Here is a 25,832-nt window from a genome sequence, read left to right on the forward strand (position 1 = left end):
CGCAACGAACAGAACTTACTAGGTATATATTAATAAGTATTACCTAAACGTTGGACTCCCTGACGCAGACTCCTCAAGCGTTTTCCTCAGGAATGTCTGCAAGACCAGAAGCTTGGTGCTCCTCCTAGAGGTCAGAGCGTGTGGTTAACACTTCCCTGGGGGTTTTCTTCCAGCTCCTTCTGTAGGGGAACACTCCCCCTGACTTCCTTTCAGCTCCCTCTACAGGTTAGAGTGACTTTCCTCTACCTCCCCCTATTGGTTAGAGGGTGGAGTTACTCAACAAAATTTTATTGAGTGACTGTTATGTTTTGGATACAGTGCTAGCTGCTGGGGATACGGAGGAGAAAATGGGGAACGAGTGGGGGTTGTAACTGAGCAAGGGCTGGGAGAGAAGGGAAGGAGGGAGTTAGAAGATTCCGGCACCGCCTGTGCTGTCTGTCTCCATTTCCCAAACTCCCCGCTTTATTCAAGCCACGACAGTCTGGCTTTTGCCCCGCCCACCTCCCCAAGAGCGCACTAATGAAAGTCTCCGGGGGACCGGAATTCTCGGATCCAGTGGGAGGAGTTTCAGTCCTCATCTTGAGTGACCGTGGAGACGCCTTCCTTAGCTTCGCTGATAGTGTTAGCTCCTGTCTCCAGGTTTTTCTCCTACCTCTCTCGCCGCCCCAGCTCTCCTTCAACCTGTCTCTTCGGTGTTGGTGCTGGTCAGGACTTGGTCCTTCACCCTCTTCTCCGCTAATCCCACTGCTTCCATCTATGCGCATAACCTCCACCCCCATAACCTGACTCTCAAGTCCTGAAATCCCAGATGTTTCTCTCTCCAGCCTCGTTTCTTCTATTAGCAAGTTACCTGTCTCTGTGGTAGCACCTGTATCCTATTTCCCTCTACCTGACTCCCACCTCCACCCCAAGTTTGTTCTTCAAGATTCAGCTTCAGTGTTACCTCTTCTGGGAGGCATTCCAGAAGCACAGCCCAGGTTGTGAGGGACTCTCCCTTGGTGTTCCCCACCACACTCGGTGCTTCACCACACGACACCAGGGCTTCCAGATTACTTCCGTTTATGCCACCAGGCTGGTGTACTTGAAGGCACGAACTTAATCTGCACTCAGTTCCCAGCACGGGGCTCAGTAAGTCAATTTGTCAAATTGACTTCAATTTGTCATCAATTTGTCAAACTGATGAACATAAGAAATCCCTGAGCTGTGAGCAATTCAACGCAGAAGAGGAGCTTAGGGGTTGTGGCTGGGATGGGTGTGAGCCAGGGAGATTTAAGACCTGAGTATTTAGGGGCGCCTGGGTGGCGCAGTCGGTTGAGCGTCCGACTTCAGCCAGGTCACGATCTCGCGGTCCGTGAGTTCGAGCCCCGCGTCGGGCTCTGGGCTGATGGCTCAGAGCCTGGAGCCTGTTTCCGATTCTGTGTCTCCCTCTCTCTCTGCCCCTCCCCCGTTCATGCTCTGTCTCTCTCTGTCCCAAAAATAAATAAACGTTGGAAGACCTGAGTATTTAACCCCGTTTTCCCTTTCCCTTCTGCAGAGGCAGCCAGGGCTGGTGGGACTGGAGGGACCATCAGGGTCAGAGCAGGAAGATGGCTGGAACTGAGGAGGCAGGCAGGGTCAGAAACCGGTTACATACAGGGGAAATGAACAACCGTATTGAGGATAACGGGAACCGGGGTCCTCACTGTCAGAGATCGGAGTTACAAATATGGATAGGGTGGACCCTGGAATGAACCCTGTGGTGTTTAACTGGAATCGAAGGTACCAGTTTGAACTCATGATTTTTAAGACCAATACATATGTGTGCATGCACACACACACACACATTTACATATATTTTCTCTATGCTAAGGCTTTTAGACCAGGATATCCAGATAGTAATGATGATACCTAGTGCCTACACCTTGGCTTTGAAAGATTAAAGGAATCAAGGCTCCTTAGAGAAATGTCTGATCCCAAGGCTGGGGCAAGGAATGTATGATTCTGGGGCATATTAAGCCACATAGTGAAACACTGATCAAAAAAACCAGAGATTGGTCAAAAGGACACAGGAGCCAGCTTGGAGGGGCTCTCTCCAGTGTCCAAATCTGCGATGTGAACATCAAAATAACGAAAATGACTTAAAACCCACGGACTAAATAAAACAGGACTCCATGAGTCCCACACTGATGCAAATAAATGGTGAAGGGAATTTTTTTTTTTTTACGGTATTACGCCAACCAATAAATGTAGAAAGAATGATAGAATGAGAGTCACCATCAGTTGGCCATCATAATGCCACCAGGCATGAATGATCTATGGATACTAAAACTAGTGAGGGGAAGTTTGAGGAAACAGGATATTTATATACCCTCAAAGGATCTCCACACAAAGTATTTTCTTAATTTCAAAGGGAAACCATTAACTGTACAAAAGAAACCTGGCAGGTACCACCTGAACCAAAGGACCCAGGTTCCCATCACCAGCAAAAGGACGGTGATGTCACGTGTATCCTGCAAGAACACACTGCCAATGCAGTGTCACTTCTGTGGTATTTCTGCCCAAAATGCATGACCTGAATTTAATAACTAGGAAACGGCAGTGAAACCTAAATTGAGGCACAGTTTTCAAAATTGGCCAGTACTTTTCAAAAGTATGAAAATCGCAAAAGGAGAGACTGGGGACTTCAGATTGGGGGAGATCAAAGGCACGTAACAAAGTGTAACACATAATCTTGGATTGAATCCTGGGTCAGAAGAAAAGATTTTATTTTTTTCCTTTTTGCTAAAAGAACATTATTGGGACCACGGGAAACCTTTGAATAGAGTCTACAGATTGGATGGTAGTTTTCTATCAAAGGTAATTTCCTGATTTCGATAGTTTTATTACATAGACCATCCCAGTCTTTGGGAAAAGTACACTGAAGCATGTAAAGGTAATGGGGTGTCATTTCTGTAACTCCTCAGATGGTTTAGAAAAAAATACGTGAATTCTTAAGTGTGAAGTATTCGCACATACAGAAGAGAGGGGGAAACAGAGGGAGAATGCTAAAGCAAACGTGGTTAAATGTCAACTAGGGAACCTGGGTGAAGGATGTACGGGAATTCTTCGTGCTACTGTCGCCACTTTTCCATAAGTGTGAAATAGAATAGTTCATGTTTTTAAGATACTGAAGAGAAAATGGAGTGTTTATGACCTGAGTCACGCATACAAGGCTTTTATTTTTTACCTGTCTACCCACCCATGTTGTTCCAAAACAATTTATGAATAGGAACAAAATGAATAGGTCTTATGAATAGGTCAAAAACAAACAGCAAGAGAAAAATGAAAAATAAGTAAGAAGTCTGTGTGGCCTTGGCAAAAATGGTCTCAATCGTCCCGTTCTACAGAATGCTCGTGAAAAGTCTGACAGACCGTGTGGAGTGGTTTCCTTTCCGTTTTGGGAAACAGCCCCAACTTCAATGCAGCTAATTCTTCTGTGGTCCTGGTATCATTTCATCCCGAACTTGACTGCGATGAGACACACAGAATGCAATACGGGGATATGGAGGCAGAAAATGAATTATTCAGAAGAATAAAAGAGCCTTTAACAACTTTTACAGAATTTTATGCATGTGTACACACTTTATTAAATTTGCATTCTAAGATATACACAAGGTCAGCATTTCACAAAATTTTCTAGAATTTATTCCAAAAGCGGTTATCATGAAACACAGTGATTATATAAGTTAGTCAAGCAAAAAGAGCGTCTATAGGATTTTCTTATCGTATCATCTCTTGTACTTGTTTTCAAATAGAAGCCTGAAACAGGATATATTAGAATAGGAAGAGAGAATTTTATTTTATAACAATGACCACTTTTCAAATATTAGACTTTATATAAAAATAAAGGGGTACTGTCACCAGAGCTCATTTGAAGGTTAGCATCTCTTTTTATTTATTCCAAAACAATCCCTGCATAAACTTAACTTTCTAGTCAATTTAAGCAACAAAAACGAACCTCGGTTTAAACAATAAAGTGAATCATCTGGTCTCCTAGTTCTCCTACTATTGGAACAACTTCATTTTCCTGTCCCAATTCTAACCCACCACTGAATTTCAAGAAGAAATTTCAATATCAACACATTCCAAAGGTTGTTTCTCAAGAGTCCTAAATTAGAGCCCAAAATTCATGGCCAAAAGTATCCCTTTAAGGCAAAGAAGACAGTAGAGCGAAGGTGGGTAAGTATCCTGTAAGAGAAAACCACCTCTCGGTATTATATAGGCAGAAACATCTTCACGTGGTTCTTTCACACGCAGAATAAACACACTGAATACCCTCAAAGTAACTTCTCTTTAAAATGGCACACTAGGGAACGACCTTCATAATATATACATTTATGTTAGGATTGAAAGATTATGGACTCTGCACAGGGGAAAACCATGTGAGAAACAAAGCCATTCGTGGCCATCGTGGTGGTTATTACAGTTTAAAATCGACACCACATGTGATGCTGTAACAGAACAACTTACTGCAAGCTAAGCGACGCTCTCTCAGAATTCAAAGAGGATAGATTTCCCTTCAAGTCATACAGTGTTACTACTCTGTGAGTACCCTCAAAGCACATCATCTTCCTTCAGAATTCAAGAATCTTTGCCTTCAAAGGACACAAAGGCAGTAGTTTCCATTTCTTACATTCATTTAAGACGTGGAATATTATGATCCTAGCGGGAAAATTGGCATATTAAACACAGACAACCCAACCACAATGTCTCAACATTAAAAGAAATCTATCACAACATTTTAACACAGTTTTAAATAATAAATAACACAACGATAGATTACACTCAGCTTTTTTAAATAGCTCCGTCAGGATTTTCCTCTTTTAGAAATTAAATAACTTACGGTACCTCAGACTTACTATCATGTCCACTGTTCACAGCTCAACAGCTTCTTAAAAGCAGAATGCACAGTAACATGGACTTTTGCGGCTCCTGAGAGCTTCCTCGGAGATACGAAGCTGCCCTTGCTAGAAGGCAGCATCAACAAGAACTGGATTCTGACTCTAGCGGCAAAAACACAATAACCAAAACACAGTGGGCAGCAGCACTCACCACACGACAAAACAAACAAATCCAAGGACGAGAAAGGAATCAGCAAAAAGCAGCAATCGAAACAGCATGTGGCAGTAAGACACATAAAGCCCCCTTTTCTAGCCTACCTTATGACATACACCTTTACAGCACAACACTGCACCCCAAGGCACCTCGGGCCTCGTAATACCACCCGAAACAAGCTGTCAAGCTCCGCGTATGCTTTTCTACACAGTGCTTTGTGTGTAAATAACATTATTCATTCATTTGTAGATGCTCCACACATCTGGTCAAGGCAGGGATTTCTTCTCCTTGATAACACCACCTAGAAACATTAACAATATTTTATATATTCCTTCGGGCAACAGGTTTGGGGAGAAAAACATCAACCGCGGTAGCTAAGGCATAAGAACCTCTGGTGACTAATCCAGGCATCCTGTCAGTCCATTTACATTCTCAGCACTAAAATCAATCCTCACATCATACACTCCACCAGCAAAGCGACATGGATAGTAATGAAAGCAACTACGTGTTCCCTCCCCTCGGTGAGAAATGGCAAGTAAGCAGCTCAAACAGGAAAGGGAAACAAAAGAATGTACTTTAAGCTGATGCGGAAAAATAAAAATTTAATATAATCGAAAGCAATCCATCTATTATCGTGGAATAAAGAGATTTGAAACTATGTAGTCAACAGACAACAAAAACAATCTCTCAAGCAAGAGAATTTCTGATCAACTTTAGCTGTCATGTCACTGCTGGGAAAAAGAACCACTGTTGAAAATACACATCAGTGCTTTCCTTTATTAAACGCATAGACTCTAAAATAGGTGCTCTCTGAGGCACGGAGGGAAAAAATATATACTCTAAGCAATCAAAAATGAGTTATTTGAGATTTAGTCACTAGATCCAAAACGAAATCAGCAAGAAGAGACATGAGTCAGGTCACTACACTCGTAAAATTGAACTTTAGAGGAGAGAGATGCCAAAAAAGAACGGCATCGAAATGGTTGAAGTCTGTCACACTTTAATCCTCATTATGGATCAAAGCTCTCTGCGTTCCTCACTGAAATGTTTTGTGTAGGAAACAGCAGTTAAAACACTGAATCAGAAATGGGTAAGTCACTTGGGTGAGAGATCATCCATCAAGATGAACGAAGAGCATGAATTGGTGCATGCTACTGGAGACTCTGCGGTTGTGCTGCCTTTAGCCAGTGAGTCTGAGGATAAGCCACTGCTGCTACTACTGCCATCCAAAATATCTGAACTGAGGACAAAGCAAAAAGAATTATAAGCAGATGCATCTATCAGGGTAAAGGTAAACATAACATGCAACGACATAGTTTCAAGAACTCACGAATCGGTAAGAGCATTTGTAAATAATAAAAAGCATAAAAGCAACAGCAATGAACTACATAATGGACTATATTCAGATACCTGCAAAAACAAAGTCACAGAAATCCAAAGTAAGACGTTCAAGGTTCTGTAGCATTTTAGTGCTCTCGTGGAGGCACCAGAATGTCAGCGTCCCCCTTGACAGGTCACGATTTTTGTGAGGGAGTTAGCTCCCTTACCTTTAGCTCAAGAGATTGCTACCCTTAGATTTACCTTCTTCCCTTCCCATCAGCCTTAGAGTAAGAGCGATGGTTACTGGTTGAGGTACCCTGGACTGTCTGAAGTACTCTATTAAGTACACTGCTTCGTGGTTCCTCTACTCCAGAACAACAGGTGTTCGGCTACTCTGGATTTGACCGCTTTCCCATTCCCAAGGTGCCGTCAATTCAAACACATTTGTTTCCTGATTTCCCCCTCCATTTTTGGTCTTTTTTATTCTTCTCATTATGTGAATTTCTTATACCGTTTCCTTTTCTCTTGCTTTCAAAACCCAAAGGTGTCCCTGCTATCTCTACAAGCTGCCTTCAGTTACTGTCCAGTTAGGCTGCTAAAAGGAATGCTCTCTAGCCACAGACCCAATACCCTCACCACCCTCCACTTGCCTCTCTGATTCTGACAACTAGCTTCTGCGCCTATCCTTTCGCCAAAACACCTGATGTGGGCATCAGGGCCTCTACAGTCCAGCCCAGGGATGCCTTCCTTATCCATCCAGCCCAGGCTCTCATGGCTGCCAATCACCCATCTGGCCTGCTTCACAAACCTGGCTTCATACTTCAGTATTCACAATTAAGAGCCTTCACAGTTGCGCACCAGGCTGCTTTTCTGGTTCAGATTCCCACTGATCCAACAGTGAAGTTCTATGCTCTAGATCTGGCCTGAATTCATTCACATTCATTTATTCTAGTATTTGTTGAGTACCTACCAAGTGCAGGAAGTAGGCTAGACATTAGAAATACAGTGGTGTCTAAGACAGACATGGTCCCTGCCCTCATCGAACTTACAGTACAGTACAGGAGACAGACATTTAAGTAACTCTGCTAATACATATATAATTTGTGATCAAAGCAATAAAAGCAAGATACAAAGGGCTCTGCGAGTACACAACATGGGTAACCTGATCTAATTTGGAGGAACAGGGAGGAACACGTTCCCCAAAAGTGATACGTGAGTTGTCACTTGGAAGATGAGTAGGCATTAACCAGGTGTGGTTTGGGAGGAAGCAAGGGTAGTTTTAGGAGCCAAAAGCAGGCTAGTGTGGCTGTTAAGTACAAAGGGTAAGAACACAATGAGACAAAGCTGGAGAGGTAGTCAGGCAGTTTTAGGATTTACACACACACACTTTTTAATTTTGGAAAGGGAAGCAAGCATAGAATTGGAGAAGGATTAATGATCAGGAAATATGGATTCTAAATGAAGTCTGGTTACTAGCTCTTCTACAAAAGCCCGCACTGGTCTAAAGTGCTCTGAGGCTCAATATTAAGAGTACTTAATATCGGGGCGCCTGGGTGGCTCAGTCGGTAAGTGTCCGACTTCGGCTCAGGTCATGATCTCGCGGTTTGCAAATTTGAGCCCCACGTCGGGCTCTGTGCTGACAGCTCAGAGCCTGGAGCCTGCTTCGGATTCTGTCCCCTCTCTCTCTGCCCCTCACTCGCTCGCTCTCTATTTTTCTCTCTCTCTCAAAAATAAACACTAAAAAAATTTTTTTTAAAAAGAGAGCATTTAACATCATTTTTATGAATTTCCAAGTTAATGTAGTTCCAGTGTTAACCCATGGTACATTTGGAAGTTTCTGGGCCCTATACCTCCCCCACCTCAACGACATGTAACATTCCCCTCCACACACTTCTCTGCTATTTTTCTTCAAAATGTCATTTCTATTGCCTGTGGATTGTTTTTAGGTGGAGACAGAATACAAATAAGCTTCGGAAAAGTAAAAATAAAAATGGAAACAGTATAGTCCACAGTACTCCCAGTCTATGCTCACTGCTGTGAAATGCATCATTAATAATACCACTTTTAAGTAAGAAGTTCGGAAAATTTAGCTGGCTCTGATATTTTTTCAACCCAATGGGAAAATAGGTCTAAAATATGAATTATTCAAAGTACTGAAAGAAAGTTACACAGATAATCTAAGACATTGGAAAATCAAAAGGCCTTTATATTTGCCTTTGGAACATATGTGATTTTTCCTCCTGCAGCATTTTGCCTAGACTAATATTAAAATGAATTTACTTTCCTAAAGCACATATTGGCCGGGCAGCCGAAGGACACGCTCTGTGCTACTTGGCAGGAAAAAAACAGACTTAGATTAAAATTTGGCCACCAAGCAGATAATCTGAATATAAATAAAGACTTTCTTATTCCAGCCACCAGACTTATGGTGAGCCCTGGGTTAAAAGATTCCATTCGTAATAAGACCTGCTTGCTTAGGTGAATCCTGCATTCATTCAAAAACACAGAACATGACTCATGCAGAGAGAGCTCTCACCTAACACCACTGATTACCTTAAGAGAAATAAGCTAACAGGGAAGTTACCAAGAAGTTACCAAGAGAAAAAGAATACAAATCTGAATTTTTCGTTTCGTTTATTCCTTTTCAGGAATTTCTTCTCTATTCTTAAATACGAACATGCGTAAAACTTTGTTCCTTTATAGTACAACAGCATACCTCCATCTAGCCTCCAGTAGAATTTACTCCAGATATTTTCACAAAACTAAAACCCGTTCTATCCAACAGTCACAAACTACCCACAGTATATCCATGTAAAGCAAGACTTACGTGATTTTTTTTATTCATAGATCACTGAACAAAAGTGACTTTCATAGTGTTCACTATTAAACCTTCTACCAGGCCTTCTAAAAGCAACAACATATGGTCCAATTTGAGTTTATCTTTTTCCCTTCCTAGCTTAAGCTCTGATGGAGGTGTTAATGAGCCTCAGACTAATGGCTGAAAGCCAGACAATGCAAGGAAAGCAGAGGACCTAGACAGTTCAAACTGGACATAGGGGTAACAAATCAAAAGTGAACGATGGGGTGCCTGCGTGGCTCAGTCGGCCGAGCGTCTGACTTCGGCTCAGGTCACAATCTCACGGTTTGTGGGTTTGAGCCCCCTGTCAGGCTCTGTGCAGACAGCTCAGAGCCTGGAGCCTGCTGCGGATTCTGTGTCTCCCTCTCTCTCTCTGCCCCTCCCCTGCTCGTGCTCTCTCTCAAAAATAAACATTAAAAACAGTGAACGAATTCTAATTCATTCTAGCCATGGTGTATACATATTGACGCAATATCTAAATCACACAAAAATGCTTATAATTATTACGGTAGTGCCCTCTGCCTAAAAAAATAAGGGTGAAAGCATAAGAGAATCATTAAAACATTCAAATAATAAGGTAACAACAAAATCAGGATGTCCAGCGTGTCTCACACTATTATCCATCTGGGTCAGCCACTTGGTGCCTTGTGCGGTCAATAAACTGGATTCTATCAGATTAGATTTGGCAGGCAGGTAAATGCACTAGAAATAAGCCACAGCTCTACCAACCCCAGCACAGATCCTGGTATAAGCTAAGACTTACAGGGCATCCCCTACCCCTTGGTGTGGGTTAAACTGGTCCCTAGGGTACATTCTCTGGTCTCTACCGTCTCACCTGAAGAAGACCCAGCATTATCTTTCTGCATAACTTCTAAGTTTTTAAGATCACACATTTAAATATTATCATTTCCCCAGTCACCTTGGGGATAGAAACTTTAAAGTATCAGCACAGATGTCTAAGCTGCTCACATAACCATGTTCAAGGTATACGAATACAGTTCTGTCATAAAATAAATCATGATTAAGTCTTATTCTTTGCACATATCACATATTCATGATTAAATTTTCTTGCCATGACACATATACCATTAAAAATAATGTTAAAGTAACTAAGTGAAATCTAATGAAAAATGTTAAAATAAAACTATAGGGGCGCCTGGGTGGCGCAGTCGGTTAAGCGTCCGACTTCAGCCAGGTCACGATCTCGCGGTCCGTGAGTTCGAGCCCCGCGTCAGGCTCCGGGCTGATGGCTCGGAGCCTGGAGCCTGTTTCCGATTCTGTGTCTCCCTCTCTCTCTGCCCCTCCCCCGTTCATGCTCTGTCTCTCTCTGTCCCAAAAATAAATAAACATTGAAAAAAAAAATTTAAAAAAAAAAAATAAAAAAAAAAAAAATAAAACTATAAAGGCTAAATTAGCAGTCACAACAACACTGATGCAGTGGGGAAAAATTTCACGGGAGAACTTGTCCTTTTCTGTGCGAGAAACAGACTACCACTTAATCTTCACTATATGACTGGTGGCCCTCAAAATTCCTTTATGTAACGTGCCACAGATAATCTTGTCCCCAAAAGGACAAGGAGCAGAACAAGAGTTCTCAAGACACAAAAAGAATCAAAGCACCTTGGAAAGGTGAACTTCCAAGCTATCGTCAAATTCTTGATGTTCAGGGGCGCTGGGGTGGCTCAGTCGGTTGAGCGTCCGACTTCAGCTCAGGTCATGATCTCACGGTTGGTGGGTTCGAGCCCTGTGACGGGCTCTGTGCTGACAGCTCAAGAGGCTGCAGCCTGCTTCGGATTCTGTGTCTCCCTCTCTCTCTCTGTCCCTCCCTGGCTTGTGCTCTGTCTCTGCCTCTCAAAAATAAATAAAAATGTTAAAAAAAATTCTTGATGTTCAGAAGGACTAAATCCAGAATGACAGAATTCCTGCCTTGTGGTTAACAATGCTCCCCAGATTTGGTTGGCAAAGATTTCAGAATTTTCATCTAGTAAAAAATATGATACGAAGAGCAGGCCTACTATTCCTTTGCGTGGCAGTTAACACACCGGACACAAACCCCAAATGGGTCCATACTCAAACTTCACACTTAATTTACACTTCAGACATCAGATTTGAAAGACTATTATCTGATATATAAAGCTTAATTTACATTGAGGAGGACACTTGTTGGGATGAGCACTGGGTGTTGTATGGAAGCGAAGAATCACGGGAACCTACCCCCAAAACCAAGAGCACATGTACACACTGTATGTCAGCCAATTTGACAATAAATTATATTTAAAAAAAATAAAGTTTAACTTAAAGTTTTAAAACCCATCTCTTCTTTATGGGGTGGGGCAGAGAACAAATTACAATAACTTAAATGATGAGATAACATCTACTTATGATCTGGTGGTACCTTTTCTGCTCCCTAAAATATATAAATATGGTTTCCTCAGCGATCAAGTATACTGTTACCCTTGGCAACAGAAACCAGAACACAGTCTCCGTCTCTGTCCCCGTTTCTAAGAATACGGATGTCTGATCAATGAAACTGCATTAGAGAGACAGGAAAAACAGCTTCTGCAAAGGCAGAATCTAATTTTTACATATCATGAATAACTCATGTTTAAAATCTCTTCATTGCAGGCCTACATGTCAGCAACACTAGTATACAAGGGGTCCCAAAAGTCAGTGCAATTTTAAGTTTTAATATTCTCAGAAGTCCAGATGCTATGAACTTACTAAAAACATCTTTTAAAGCTTAATTACTTACATACCTTTCACACTTAGTTTTGTGAGTTTTGAGCAATAAATTTCTTTTTAACATATTACTTGAGCCACATGTTGGCTTGTTACTGCTCAATGACTGGTCTCATGTGAATAAAACAAATCTTTCCAGGGTGAAGCAACACTTTTTGCCTTTAGGGATCAAAGTGCCCTTGATCGCCAACGTCAGTGTCCCCAGGGCTCTCATAGCTAGTCACAGGTCGGAGGAGAATGAGCGTAGTGGCAACAGAAATAGGACAGAAATAGGACCCTCATCGCAGCCACCATGGTCGACAACGTACATTTTGCTGCTCAGAGGAATAAACGTCTGAAGGAGAGGTAGGGACCCTTGGCAAATACCCTTTCTTCCCCTTTTTATTTGTGTGAACCTGTTTTATGGCATCCTGTAGAGTCCATGACAATATTTAAAAACTCCACCGCACCCTGTATGTTTTCAGCTCGGCAAAATGCTTTCGTATCTTTTCCCTAACTTGGTTGCTTGGTTAGTAACTGGGTAAGCAAAGCTATTTATAATGTCATGTGCCTATATTAAAACACACTTTACCATAAAAGTGATAGGCAGTTTCCACTAAGTATAGAGTTTCATCCACTAGTCCTGTTGACAAGCTTTAGAAGTTTTCTCTTTGCAATCATCTACATACCTGGAAAAGCACTCTATACCGAAATTAGCACACTGAGCCATCAAGGACAGACACATATGAGAGAGAAGAGAGACTGTGGGGCTGAAAATAGCTAGAACAATCTAAAAGACATCTGTTCCAACATTAGAACGGCACTGATCGACGAGTCTAATAAACTAGAATAATCTGTGACTTCTTGGTCAACTAGAAGTACAGGTTATCTTACATAAAACAAATACCTGATTTGGAAAGAAAGAATCGCTAATCCTTATACCTTATAAGTAGATTACACAATTCTTCCATTTAGAGGGCACCGTCCTTCTATTTTTGTATAAGTGTTTATTTATTTTATTTGAGAGAGAGAGAGAGAGAGAGAGAGAATATGCACACGCAAGTGTGTGAGGGGCAGAAAAAGAAAATCCCAAGGAGGCTCCCTGCTGTCAGCACAAAGCCTAATGCTCACAAACTGTGAAATCATGACCTGAGCCAAAATCAAGAGTCGGACGCTTAACTGACTGAGCCACCCATGCGTCCAATCCCCCCCCCCTTTTTAAATAAGTATTTCCATCCTTTTTTTTTGAAGTGAATGTACTGTTGGGCTCTTAAAAAAAAAAGACCCTCGGCTATAAACTCAGAATCCTGACAAAAGGTGCCAAACAAAAAGTCTAGACACAACTGTGTCTAGAACACAGGTGCTCAGTGAGTTGATTAGAAATACAGGCTAAAAGATTTCAACATATTACCTGGCCACTGCCACTATCCCTTCCCCTTCCTTCCAATATGTACATCAGCATCCAAGTACTCAACTTCAGGTAGATGAAGAGAAGTTGACTGTTGCACAAAAACACTGAAGGGTCTTAAGTTAGACACCCAAACTTGGATGAGTAAGACTAAAAGAAATTATGTGAACAGACCACAGGAGTCAGGAAGTATTGGTATACAACAAAACCTCAGTTAGGATTATGACAGAATACCTCCAAAATTTCCAAAAGATTTTTATAACAACAGGAAATGCTATTTAGAAAACGCCATGCTTAAGAGGATGCCGGTATTCTCTGCTCAGTTAAAAGAATATACTACAAAACGTGGCAAAACAGCCACGATCGATGCACACTGTCCACAGCGACCCAGGAACACTTTCTCCCGCCAGCCAGCTGCTGCCCCTCCCCCACACCATTAGCACCCACTGAGAGAGGCTGACCTGACAGGAGCTAGGAATGAAGGTGCCAAGAAGAAACACACATTCCCAAAAAAGTACTCAATGACTTTCAAATGATCTGGTTTTCCACGGTATCTGTATGTACCTCCATGGAGATTTCCCTTCTACAGAGCATGAATCAAAAGTTGAATATTATTACAAATGATCCCAATGTACTTTTAATGTGGCTCTTTTTAAATAGATCACACCCTAACATCTTTTCGATTTTATTTCATTTTTTACCATGAACTGAGATCAGACAGTTGTGCAGCCTCCGGAGACAGCATATTGGTAGTGCCTTGGAAGAGCCTCTTGGGCTGGCTTTCTGTTTCCATTTCACCTAAAACCGAAAGAGATGATGCTACTGTAAAACAATTTTACAGATACGGGCGTGGTGCTAAAATGGGATGATCTTTGTTTAACCAAAGCTCAGAATACTTCTTCAAGCCATTACTTCAAAGCTATTTTTCCATGCGCTTTAAGGTGGAAGAAACATGCTTCCATAGAACCTCAACCAAAAAGTAAGCAGCCCTAAAAAAAAAAAAAAAAAAAGAAAGAAAAGAAAAGAAAAGAAAAGAAAAGAAAAGAAAAGAAAAGAAAAAGCCCTTCTTATTTAGCACACTACAGATATAGTCATGTTCTTTAACAGAAGAGAAGAACACTGACTGCATCGGGCAAAATGAATCAAGGCTTACCACAGCAGAAATAAAGACTCCCCAAATAGCTGAAGCTCACAGTGAATAATGATTTATCCTAGAGAATTAGGAAAGACTATTGATTTTATATTATTTTAATAGTGGAACATTTCCCGAGTCGAAGTCAAATGGGTTGAAACGTATGTAGTCTAATAAACTCAAAGGTTGCTTTAGACTACTTAGTAAAATGAAGATGAAAAAAAAATAACTCTGTTAAGAGAAAATACTGAAAATCGGAACCTAATTTTTCTAAGATGTTACACATGATGAGGCCCAGGGGACTTGACTACCCAGGTAAGGTTTAAGGAAGCCTTTGACATCTTTACATACAAATGAAATGTGTGGCATGGAAGAAGAAAATCCCATGAAAAAAATCATACTTTTACTCTTTGCTAGAGTTCTTTTAAAAAAAATAATAACTGAACGCCCATCTGTAATCGAAAGCAATTATTAGTCAATTCACAAAATTGGTGGTGTACCGGCTACCCCAATTTTCCAGATTTTCTCAGAACATCTAGAAGGTAGCAGAAAAACTGCATCCATCACAATAACAACATTTTGCCCCCAGGAGTGCTAAGACTAAAAACCCTCGGTTAGACCGAAAAAGCCCCTTTCCAAATAAGTCATGATCTAAAACACACAAATAAATACCTTAGTTTTGAGGCTCCTTATCTGAGCTTTACAATGGAAGATTAAACAAAATTCAATTCTTGGGCCTAACTGTACTCCAATAGAAAATCAGTAACTGTGAACTTAAAGCTGTACAAGATTCTTAGGATGGAGAAAGATCAAGCAAGAACAAATGCAACATTCATTTTTTTTTCATATTATCAGTTAATTCATATTACCTCTCTTCTGGAACTATTCTGAAAATCGCTGAAACTCAGGAAAGGTTATATCTTTATCTGCTTCTTCCATGCTTTAATATGGAGCTTCTAAAAGCTACTGCTGGACTTTCAACAACACCTTGTTAGCAAAAGACTTTAGCCCTTTTTAGCAAAGAACCCCTCCATCTGCTGGTATATTTTGGAATAGCTTTCAAACTAAACAACCATACTAATTCCACCAATTTCCTGCAAGATATTTAAAATTAATAACAATAATGATGGCTCTTGTTTCCAGGTGTTAGTGTCACGTAATACCTCCTGAGAAGGTTCCTATGATTGTAAATAATTCCCTGCGGCATTAAGGCTACTAGTTCGTAAAGTAAAATTTATTCGCTAAATACAAACATTGTCACCATATCAAAATCTATTTTCCAGAGCACACCATCTTTAATTTTAAGTTATCTGAAATATCATACTTTTGGAATCCGGGCATGATGCTATCGCTGGAGTTTCCACTAAAGCTGCAAGTACCTGTTAACCTAGTATTAGGAGAGCGAGTTGTTTCCTGGCCCCCACAGAGATCTACACAAAGAAATCACTTAGTGCATTGCTTTTTCAAAATTATTGCTAAAACTCTCATTTAAAATGACCCCCAACACTTGCAATCACATGGATACAGGCCCGGGAATAATGACTAAACGTGCATTAATTTTTTTTGCCTTTTGAAAATAGACTCCGGGGGCTAGGCATTTGAGTATACAGCATGTTTATAGACCTATTCGCTATGACATAAGCACATACTTCTGCAACATATTAACTTGCATCTGTTTTCTATTCAGATCACTGAGAGGCAAAATTTTTGGAATATATATTGGTAATATTAACATATGAATAAGATTCAGTTGTGAAGTGTAAAAAATATGGACAGTGTTAAGTAACCAATTTACAAACTTCAGAATCAGTAAAGCATACATTGGGAAGAATATTTCCTATTTCTTCAGAAAAAAGGAATCACGCCTTGAGCTAATTTCAGACAGAAATTCTAATTTGTCATTCAAGCTCAACTAGGTTTAATATCAGAAGTGGGACACTTACCTTTTCTTTTAAGAGGACCAAGAACACTGGGCCTAATGCACTTGACTGGACTCTGACTCCTCCTGCTTCAAAGAATAAACAAACAGGATGATGTGAAGTACTTTTAAGATGCAAGACAAACGTTATAGCCCAAATAAATCAATAAAATTGACAGTCATGTAGAAAAAAAATGGAAAATGCCTGTGTTGTAAGTTGAGTAACTGAACTGCCAATACATGATCTGACCTGGAATATGATAATCTGAAAAAACACGGCATTTTAAGCTATTTTAAAAAATCGTCTAGGGGCACCTGGCTGGCTCAGTCGGAAGCACACGCAAGTCTTGATCTCAGAGTCATGAGTTCAAGCCTCACATTGGGTGTAGAGATTACTTAAATAATAATAAAAAAAAACTTAAAAAAAAATAATTCTGTAAGACAAAATATCCACAACTTTTTTCAAAACAGATAAACCTTATTAAAAAACTATTTGGATTTGACTGCCACTATCCCTTCCCCTTCCTTATCCTTACAAAGGATAGATTATTGCGCGCATGCACGTGTGCGTGTGTACGTGGGTTCGTTCTCTGGCACCATGTCTCAAAAAACACATCTCTGGTAAAACGTTACTGCTAGAATATAGGTGGTAGGTATATGGATGTTCATTGTGTCCAATTTTGCTGTCTGTTGGAAAATTTCCGTAAGAAAATGTTGGGGAAAAAGGTCATCGGGAGACACAAATTGAACGTGTAGCATTTCAACCATATTTTTCGAAAAGTAGGCTGACTTACCTGGAAAAGCGTCTTGGACTATGCACGGGACTTGGCGGCAGCCCACTGCTGCTCACAAACATTTGTAAGGATGGTGAAAAACATTGCTAGAAAAAAGCATATTTAATATTAAAATAGTTCTAGTGCTCTGGCTTTCAAAAAGTTCTCAAAATAATAGAAACGACATCCTTAGAACTGCTTAGCTGTGTGTGTATATTTTACATACGCAGAAACACACACGCGTGAGAATATGTACCTAGACTGACGTACCATTTTCTTCAAGTTACTATCAGAAACTTTCATGGATTTTCCTTGCAGTCATTGGATTTCTTAAAAAATGAGGCGATTTGTGTGTGTGTGTGTGTGCGCGCGCGCGTGTGTTTTAGAATAAACAGCTCAGTGTGTGAAAGACAGCTAACACCTTGTCAAGGAGCCTACCTTTCCAAACCCTCTGGTGGGTGATGGTGCCGGAGAAACTGGAGTGAAGTCAATCCTTTTAGGAGAATATAGTTTCTCCGGCTTCTCAAAATCGCTATCACTCTGTAAACATAAAATGTTATTTCCTTGTAATTCACAATTCAGCCCATCACAGTTCTTCTTTACTACTCAAACACGCCTACACTTTTAGAATAGAAATGCAGACACTAAACAGTTGCAATCTAATATCCTGGCGGAAAAGCAGAGATCAAAAACCGAATACAAATTTGGAAATGGGGGAGACAGAAGTGTCTGAAAAAAATTAATGAAGCCAATGAATGACATAAAGGTTTCCAGAAAATCAAAACCAAGCAAACATGTGAGAACTTTACCAGGCTCAAGCTCTCGTCCCATGACTGGCTGATCTGCATTGCTGTCTGCACTTCCCTAAAACAAATAAAAATGACAGGCCGTCAGTGCTCAGAAGCAAGACATACATTAGGCTCTGCTCTGTTCTTGTGAAGCACTAACCGTTCGTGTGCAGTTTCTCTGTTCATCATATCCATGCCTTCCTCCTACGAAGACAAGCACATGCTGAAAACACAGTATTTACCCACATCCACACAGTTCTCTACTTCAAAGTACAATTTAAAAGACTTCTTTCTACCAAAAAATAAATAAATAAAAGACTTTTCTACCGTCTTTGACATAGTTACAGTACAGCAGCACATGCTAAGACTGTCACCCAGGCCACATCTGTGTTTCACCTGCACGCACACTCAGAAGAATTTGCATCTGTCTATGGCCACCCAGAGTGGACTCATTTTTAATATCTACATCTTCAGAATGAAAATAAAATCCAAATGGAAGATTCAGACAACTGCAGCTGAGCTAGGAAGTAGAATTTACCCTTTTGATCTGATGCAGTCTGCTACTAGGAACGCGATTTGGTGACGACGACAGCAACTGGAAAGGAAAAGTAAACACTTACTACTTTCTGAATCACAAAGCAGTGTCTGTTGTCAGTACCAGTGTCCAACCTCCTCCCAAATAAGATTTCACATTCTTCTCAGAGATCTAGCGCTTTAGATCACTGAACATTAATGCACCAGAGGCAGGACACTCGGTTTTTGGAAAGTACACCAGGTGTCCAACCTCAAAGCACCATCTGTCGCAAGACAGGCACTGACTTTAACACTTTTCCCAAATGAATGCAGAGCTGTGTACGTTCATGTAAAAAAAGATCCCAGGCCTTGGAAATATCCATTACCCCACTTATCTAAAATAAAGAACTAGGTAAGAAGGGAAAGAAAAAACTTGTAGTCATTTTTAACACCAATGCACCCATGGAGGAAGATAGGCAAAGAAGCCCAGTATAGTATTTTGTCTATGATTAGTGTTTATTGAAAACACTTCAAATCTGCAATAGGGAGATTTTGTTTGTATGCTCTAAATCACTTCTAAAATTTGGTCACTACCACTACATATACCACTGTGGTAGAATATACACCACAAACCTCACTAGTTAAGAAAAAAAATCAACGTGGACGGCAACGTGTATTTTTCAAATAACCATTCCTTTCCCTTAGAGCATCATTTTTTGACAACACAAGGCTAAAATGGCCTGGGGGCCAAATCATGTTCCTTCAAGATAAACACAATCTGATCCCAGAATGAAAGGTAGAATTCATCTCAAGAGACCTTACAGGGTTCTAATAGCCATAATGTTAACAACTGCTATTTACTCCCTAATGAAACGCAAACAAATTTGTAATGCTGTAAGACAAATAAGACAACAATCCAGTTACAAGAGGCCCTATCCTATTAAAACTTCTAAAAACCCTAATGTAGTGAGTAGAATAAAATGGCGATAAACTGCTCCAAGTTTTTTAGGCAAAAGCTAATCCAGGTGCCATTTTTATTTTTATTTTTTTTAATTTTTTTTTCAACGTTTATTTATTTTTGGGACAGAGAGAGACACAGCATGAACGGGGGAGGGGCAGAGAGAGAGGGAGACACAGAATCGGAAACAGGCTCCAGGCTCTGAGCCATCAGCCCAGAGCCCGACGCGGGGCTCGAACTCCCGGACCGCGAGATCGTGACCTGGCTGAAGTCGGACGCCCAACCGACTGCACCACCCAGGCGCCCCCCAGGTGCCATTTTTAAAAGTTAGACACTGAAATATGATTTGACCTCAAAGGATATCTCTTCAGTACCCACCCTTTTCTCTTTCTCTTTCCTCTCCTAGGCTCTGAAAATAGAAAAACTTTACAAATAAAATCCTTTGCAAAAGTGCTTTTTTTCCACTTATAAAAATAACACGTGTTTACCACTAAACTCTTAATAAGGCCATTTGAAAAGCACTGGGCCACGAGGCAAGTCTCTAAGGCAGGAAACACTAACAGGATACCGTGGCGTGGCAGAGAACATGGACGTGACAGAGAACAAAAGAAACCCCAGGGGCAACGAAATCATCAGGAAAGCCAAAGTAAAGAGTGCAAAAAGCTGACAGTAGAGGAAGTCAGAAATGTAGATGCTGCATCTATATAATGTACAACTTGTCAACTAAGAACTAGAAGGAAGACCCAAAAGGAAGACAGGGAGGAGAAATGCTGGGTCTTGTACCAGAAACAAGAGCAATGTACCAACTGAGAAGAAAGCCAAGCACTTCAAGGAGGTGCTGTTAATGGTGTTAAGTAAAGCGAAGAGCCTAAGTAGGAGAAGGAAAGAGGCCCCTGCCGCTGGGCACTGGTGATTTTTGCAAGAACAGTTTTTTAAATAGCATGGTGGTGGGAGCAGTGAGATCACAAACTGGTCGAGTAGCTGGCAAGAAATTGGGAAACAAGGAGCTGGAGGCAGCTGGGTGTAGATTAGGCTTTGTAGAAGCTCGGAGGGTTCAAGGGAAAACAAAGAGAGACGTAGGGAAAAAGACAAGTTTGTGTCCCAGATATTCAATGTGTGAGTCAGGAGAAGAAGGCAGGAGCGAAAAAGCCAGGGAGGAGGGGACTAGAGTGGAGACAACAGACCAAGCAAAGTGACGAGAGACAGAAAATCTAGGAACCATTGGAGAAAACATCACATGTGAAGGTAACGACATCTTAAGAGTAAGAAAGCTGACGTTTATACAAGATGACCGTCTGCCTTCACAGAGAAGGGTCAGCCACTGAAAGTGAAAGGTCTAGGAAGCTCGCAATTTTTAATTAGAATATTGCTTTGGAGAACAGCGCAGAGTAAGTGGCAGGCACCTTGGGCCCAACATGCCCAGAATTTATCTCCCGGCCCTTCAGATGACCAATTCCTTGAAATTTCCCTACTCATAATAAAGGCAACGCTTTTCCCCTGGCCGCTAAGAAATAAAAGTTCAGTCCCCTGGAGTCCTCCTTCCCCTTGCATTTACACCTAATCAGTTGTCAGATCCCGCACAGACAACTCCTGCAGATCTTGCGTCGCTCCTTTCCATTTCATTCAACACCTTGCTTTTTGCAGGTTAATCTGAGAGGTGCGTAAGCGTATTAAGATTTATAGAGGACACTGTGATTGAACACACGTGGTATAACCCATCCGATGATCGAAGTACCCGAAGGGTGCTCCGGAAGGCATCCCAAACCAGGAAGCTCAAAAGGAGAAGGGGATGGAGGGAAGGACAACGTAAGGATCCACAAAGAGAAGTGAACCAATGTGGCCCCTTCAGCGAAATAGGCATTTTAGTGCAGCCAGAGCAAAACGTATCTGTCAGGGAGTAGGGAGAGAGGAATCAAGACAGAGTTGATAAGAATTTTCACATCTTAGAAAAGAGCAAAGTCAAGTGTAGAGAGGCGAATTCATTTTCCCTTCTTTGCTATACTACTGATATCGGGAGCATGGCTGTGTAACAAGCAGAAACATTTCTCATCTACAGGGCGAAATGAAGCCGTTCTATTTTCCAGTATCCTCGGGGAAGAAGGTGAGGTGAATCAAACCTCCAGACAGCTAACATTTCCCCCTTTTAAGTATTTCTAGCCACTTCAGCTGGAAATCTTCCTTAAAAGTGTATTTTATTTCTTCTTTCTTAAACAGATTTTACCAACCAGAATGGCCTTGACCTATCTCTTTTCTAATCCCAGCTCTGCCACTTAGCAATTGTGTGATTCTGAGCAAGTCATTTCTATCAGCTGAGTCTTAGCTGCTGCGTCTTTGAACTGGTAAGGACATCTTTGGCCCTGCCTACTTCGCAGGGGGTGGCTATGAGGATTCAAAGTGTGAAAGGACTCGGTAACATGTAGAATACCACAAAGACACAGGGCATGGTACACTACAATTTGAAAAAAGGTTAGTGACCCAGGTATCCTTAAGAACATCAAGTATTTTACAGTTCAGTGCCAGTGAGACCCTCAGGGACCATTAACAGGCTCTTAGCCCTTATGCTAAGCCACAGACTGCGTTGTTAAAAACCGGTCTGCTTTTCAGTTTTCCCCTCTCCTCCTCTGCTAGCAGCTATTAGTATACCTTGAGCCCGAATGCACCTCTTTTGATTTGCTGCTTCTCACGCACTACTGAGTTGGAAGCTTATTATGATTGTGCATAATTTTAGATGATTTGGAGGTCAGAGGCTCTCCTGTAAACAAACTGATGAACCTTTGTGCACAGACTATGGAAATCTAGTGCGGCCATTCAGAGGTCTGTTTGCTTACATCTCAGATGTCTTTCAGAGTGATGCAGCTACTGGCTAAGTGGGCTCCACATGTGAAGTGCTACTATATTAAAAACCTCATCATAATCTCTCCCAATGCGTCCAACTAATAGGGTGACCCCTGACAGCTCGGGCTATTTAGAACAGTCACAATTAGCAACTCTACCGAGAATATAAATACACGCATTTTAAAGGAGATTTCACTTTGGATACATAGCACTGTCCAACAGGTAAGTGTCAGAAATACTCGGCTAATGTCTAAACGATTTTTTGCTTCCTGGGATAAATAAAGACCATTTTTCTCAGCTATATTTAGAAGTTAATCCTGACTTCCCTCATAACCATCATGCAAGCAGTGACAAAAAAACAACGAACAATTTTTAAAAACACAAAGTCCCACAGCCAAGAAAAAAGTCTTAAGCAGATCTCTGTTTTGCACCAAAAGCTGACAAGGGCCACAGCATGAGCAAGATAGGTAAAATCATTTTTTTTCTTTAGTGAACGATGGTACATAGCACATCACCTTAAGAACGAACTACGTCTGGAAGTATTTTCCCCAATCCATACCATTAAAAATACTTACTTCTATACTTACCAGGGTATGACGGCTCATAATCGTTGTACTATTCCTCCGAGTTCTAAATGTGTAAGGTTGAAAAACCTGAGAAAGATCACTAAAAAATAAAAATAAAATGATTAATGTCTTCTCCTTTAAGACATCCTTCAACTGTATTAACGCCCACTCTCCAGTTAACAATGAATCTTCGATGGCTCCTCACTCCATACAATGAATAAACTCCTCACCTGCCTCCTCAGAGCCTTGGTAGTGGCTTGCTGTGGATCACAGGTCTACCCAGATACTGATCTCCTCAGTGCTTGGGGGGCAGCTAGGAGAGGTATGGGGCGGAGCTCCAGACTGGTTGCTTCCAGCTGCCTCTGGCCAGAGCCCACGCCCCCAAACCGGTTCCCACCAGACACGAGCAGCCTCATCTGTTTACCCCAGAGCACCTAAACGTGTTGCTGCTTTCTGTGTGCGCCATGACGGTGAGAAGGGCCGGGCCCTGTTCTACAGTATGAGCCCAGTTAGCACCTCTCCCACTACTGCCCTAAATATGTTCTACCTTTGAACCCGCTGTGCAGCTAAACAAACGTACCTGGGGTTTTGTTCATGTTGTCTCTTCTGTCTCCCCCCCCACCACCACCATCGGCCCAAATCCTTCCTCTTCTTGAGCACCCATTTCCATGCAGTGCCCTCTGTGAAGCCTCTCTTCAATACACAAACCTAACGCAATCATCCCTCCTTTGAGTCCAAAGAGCACAATGGGAAATGAGATTCTTCTTGAGATACCCACTTTACCTTTTATTAAAGAAAAGTGTGCGTGTGTCTCAAACTCCTTGGGCAGAGGTCTTTTGTTCATCTTTGTACAATCTCCCTGCACTGCCTAGCAGAGTGCCATGCCCATAATAAGAGGGCAAGAAGGATTTTCAGGACTGAACTGAATTGGGTTCCAAGGGACCGCTGAAATCACCTAATCCAGCTCTCCTAAATTTTGAATGAGAAAACTGACACTCATGACCACAATCAGGGAGAAAATTGGGATGAGGTCTAGTCTCCTCACCCCTGCTTCTGTCACATCATGCTACCTTGCAAGTATTTACTTAGATCCTGATTCAAAAAACAGTGCATTATTTCTACAACAGTCTAAATGCAGGTCAGTGGGATGGCCCCGACCCCCTAGCAACTGCTTTTGCTTACCAGATTTTAAAAGACAACCCCAAAGACCAATTTATTCCTATAGTATCAAAAATAAATGTAGAGCGGAGGACGGCATTAGGAAAGCAAGGAGCCACTCCAACCTCCCCCCAGTTTCAAAATTTAGTAAAAGAAAATAAGTAAATCCATTTCCCCCCAAAATACAGATATTGTAATCAGTTTGACAGACAAGGATTACCTGTTTCTTTGCCTTCACTGTGCTTGATTAGTGATTTTGGCTAATTCTACTCCCATCCCCTTTTTTGGACTAATTCCATTTCCACAGGGTCTCACAAATTAGCTCTCTACTAAGATGAATTGTCTTACTTCTAAGAGTGAAATGTAATAGGCTCAGGAGGTCTGCCAACCTCCTTCACCATCACAAAATTCTACCTTAAAATAGACCCTCTGGTGACTTATTCACATGACAATACAAGACCCTACCACTAAAATTCAAGGGTTGATGGTTCCCATTGTTTTCTAAAACATTGTTTTCTTTAACTGATCTAAGCTACAGGACACCCTTCTTTTTTTTTTTTTTTTTATTCACTGGAATGCATTTCAGGCAGTTTTGGGATCTGAAAACATTAGGACAAATCCGAATCACTTAATGTGACATGAACACGCCACGTGAGTACAAGTTATTAGATAAATTGTGATTTATTAAAGTAAATGCTCTGTTAATGCCAGGGTTCCTAAACCGAGCTTAGAAATAGCAGCTCTTAGAGACAGGTGTCAAGTTGCAAGTCTAGTTCCAGGGGCTTCAGTCTGACATTCAGTGGTGTAAATTAGGCAGGGCAAGCAACCTGTTAGAAGAGCCAGAAGCTCCTTGTAGTTCCTTTCAGAGTGAGCCAACAGAGCCCCAGGTAAAGAGGGCCTCATTTTCCCCCACGCTTCCCAGAGTTTGGGGTCAAACTTTCACTCCACCTTGGGACCAAGTCACTGTCAAGCAAACAAGCCCCCCCCCCCCAGTTTGGAGAACCCAAATGAGCTCCAAGTCTCACTTTAGGGAAGGAAGATTGCTTGCAGGGAATAGAGGAGACCCTGAACCCCCTATTCATCGTCCCCCACCCCGCTCACCTGAGCCCGTGGATCAGGGGAGCGCTGCTGGATCTCCTCAGGGCGCCCCCATCAGATGTGTCAGGCTCAAAGTCCAGCTCCATTTTCTCCTGAGCCATGTCGGAGACTTGCAGGCAGGCACAGCGGGCAGTGCTCAGCTCCTGGTGCTTAGCTATGGACTCCCAAGACTCTCACTGCAGGACTGAGCTGCTGGGGACTGGCAGCTGGGGGCGGGGGCTAAGGGGCGGAGGCTTGGGGGCGGGGGCTGGGGCGGAGAAAAGCAGGAGAGGAGGAGGAGGAGGAGGAGGGAAGGAGGATGAGGATGAGGAAGGGAGGCTGATAGTGAGTGAGGGGAGGAGGAAGGGTAGACGGTAGCGAGAGGAGGTGGTGGTGGAGGGTGACAGAATAAGGGGAAGACGATGGAGAAAAGAGAGGGATGGAGGGAAAAGAGGAAGGGAAAGGGGATAGATGGAAAAACAGGAAAACAGAGTACAAGGAGGACAGAATCGGGAAAGGAAGATGGGGGAAAGGACGAGGACGGAAGGGAAGGAGGGCAGGGTGGAGGAAAAAGAGGAGCACGAGAGAGGGAAAGGAAAAGACGAAGTATGGGGAAGAGGAGAAGGAGGCGGACAGAGGGAGAAGAGGAGGGGGAGGAAACTAGGCAGCGGCGGAACTCATGTTGCTATCTTTCAGCCGACGACCTCAAGTGGGGCCGGGCTACAGACACCGCAGCTG

General features: G+C 41.9%; 1 protein-coding gene across 4 annotated transcripts; it reads right to left on the bottom strand.

Annotated features, from left to right (window-relative positions):
* Positions 1 to 3,567: 3,567 nt before the first annotated feature.
* FAM122B (family with sequence similarity 122B) lies at positions 3,568 to 25,400 on the bottom strand. Of its 4 annotated transcripts, none has more exons than XM_030306388.1 (10): positions 25,119 to 25,400; positions 22,881 to 22,959; positions 18,526 to 18,582; positions 18,148 to 18,191; positions 18,009 to 18,063; positions 17,638 to 17,739; positions 17,221 to 17,306; positions 16,452 to 16,513; positions 14,078 to 14,174; positions 3,568 to 5,374 (listed from the first exon to the last, which is right to left on the bottom strand). In XM_030306388.1, exons 1-10 carry the CDS (start codon positions 25,214 to 25,216, stop codon positions 5,305 to 5,307), a joined length of 750 nt encoding a protein of 249 aa, XP_030162248.1. In that variant the 5' UTR covers positions 25,217 to 25,400; the 3' UTR covers positions 3,568 to 5,304. The 4 variants fall into 4 exon arrangements, with proteins under 4 accessions (XP_030162248.1, XP_030162247.1, XP_030162246.1 ...); XM_030306387.1 differs by having other exon boundaries at positions 16,452 to 16,516; positions 25,119 to 25,399; XM_030306386.1 differs by having other exon boundaries at positions 3,571 to 6,313.
* Positions 25,401 to 25,832: the final 432 nt, after the last annotated feature.

This window comes from Lynx canadensis, chromosome X, assembly GCF_007474595.2.
Source record: "Lynx canadensis isolate LIC74 chromosome X, mLynCan4.pri.v2, whole genome shotgun sequence".
NCBI lineage: Eukaryota > Metazoa > Chordata > Mammalia > Carnivora > Felidae > Lynx > Lynx canadensis.

Bases quoted from the DNA above. Each gene is read 5' to 3' on its own strand.
- FAM122B (XM_030306385.1), bottom strand. From the start codon at position 25,216: ATGGCTCAGGAGAAAATGGAGCTGGACTTTGAGCCTGACACATCTGAT. The intron at 22,960-25,118 runs GTGAGCGGGGTG...TTTATTTTTTAG, and splicing joins CCCCTGATCCACGGGCTCAG to TGATCTTTCTCAGGTTTTTC. The intron at 17,307-17,637 runs GTAGGCTCCTTG...GCTTTTTTCTAG, and splicing joins CCACCAGAGGGTTTGGAAAG to CAATGTTTTTCACCATCCTT.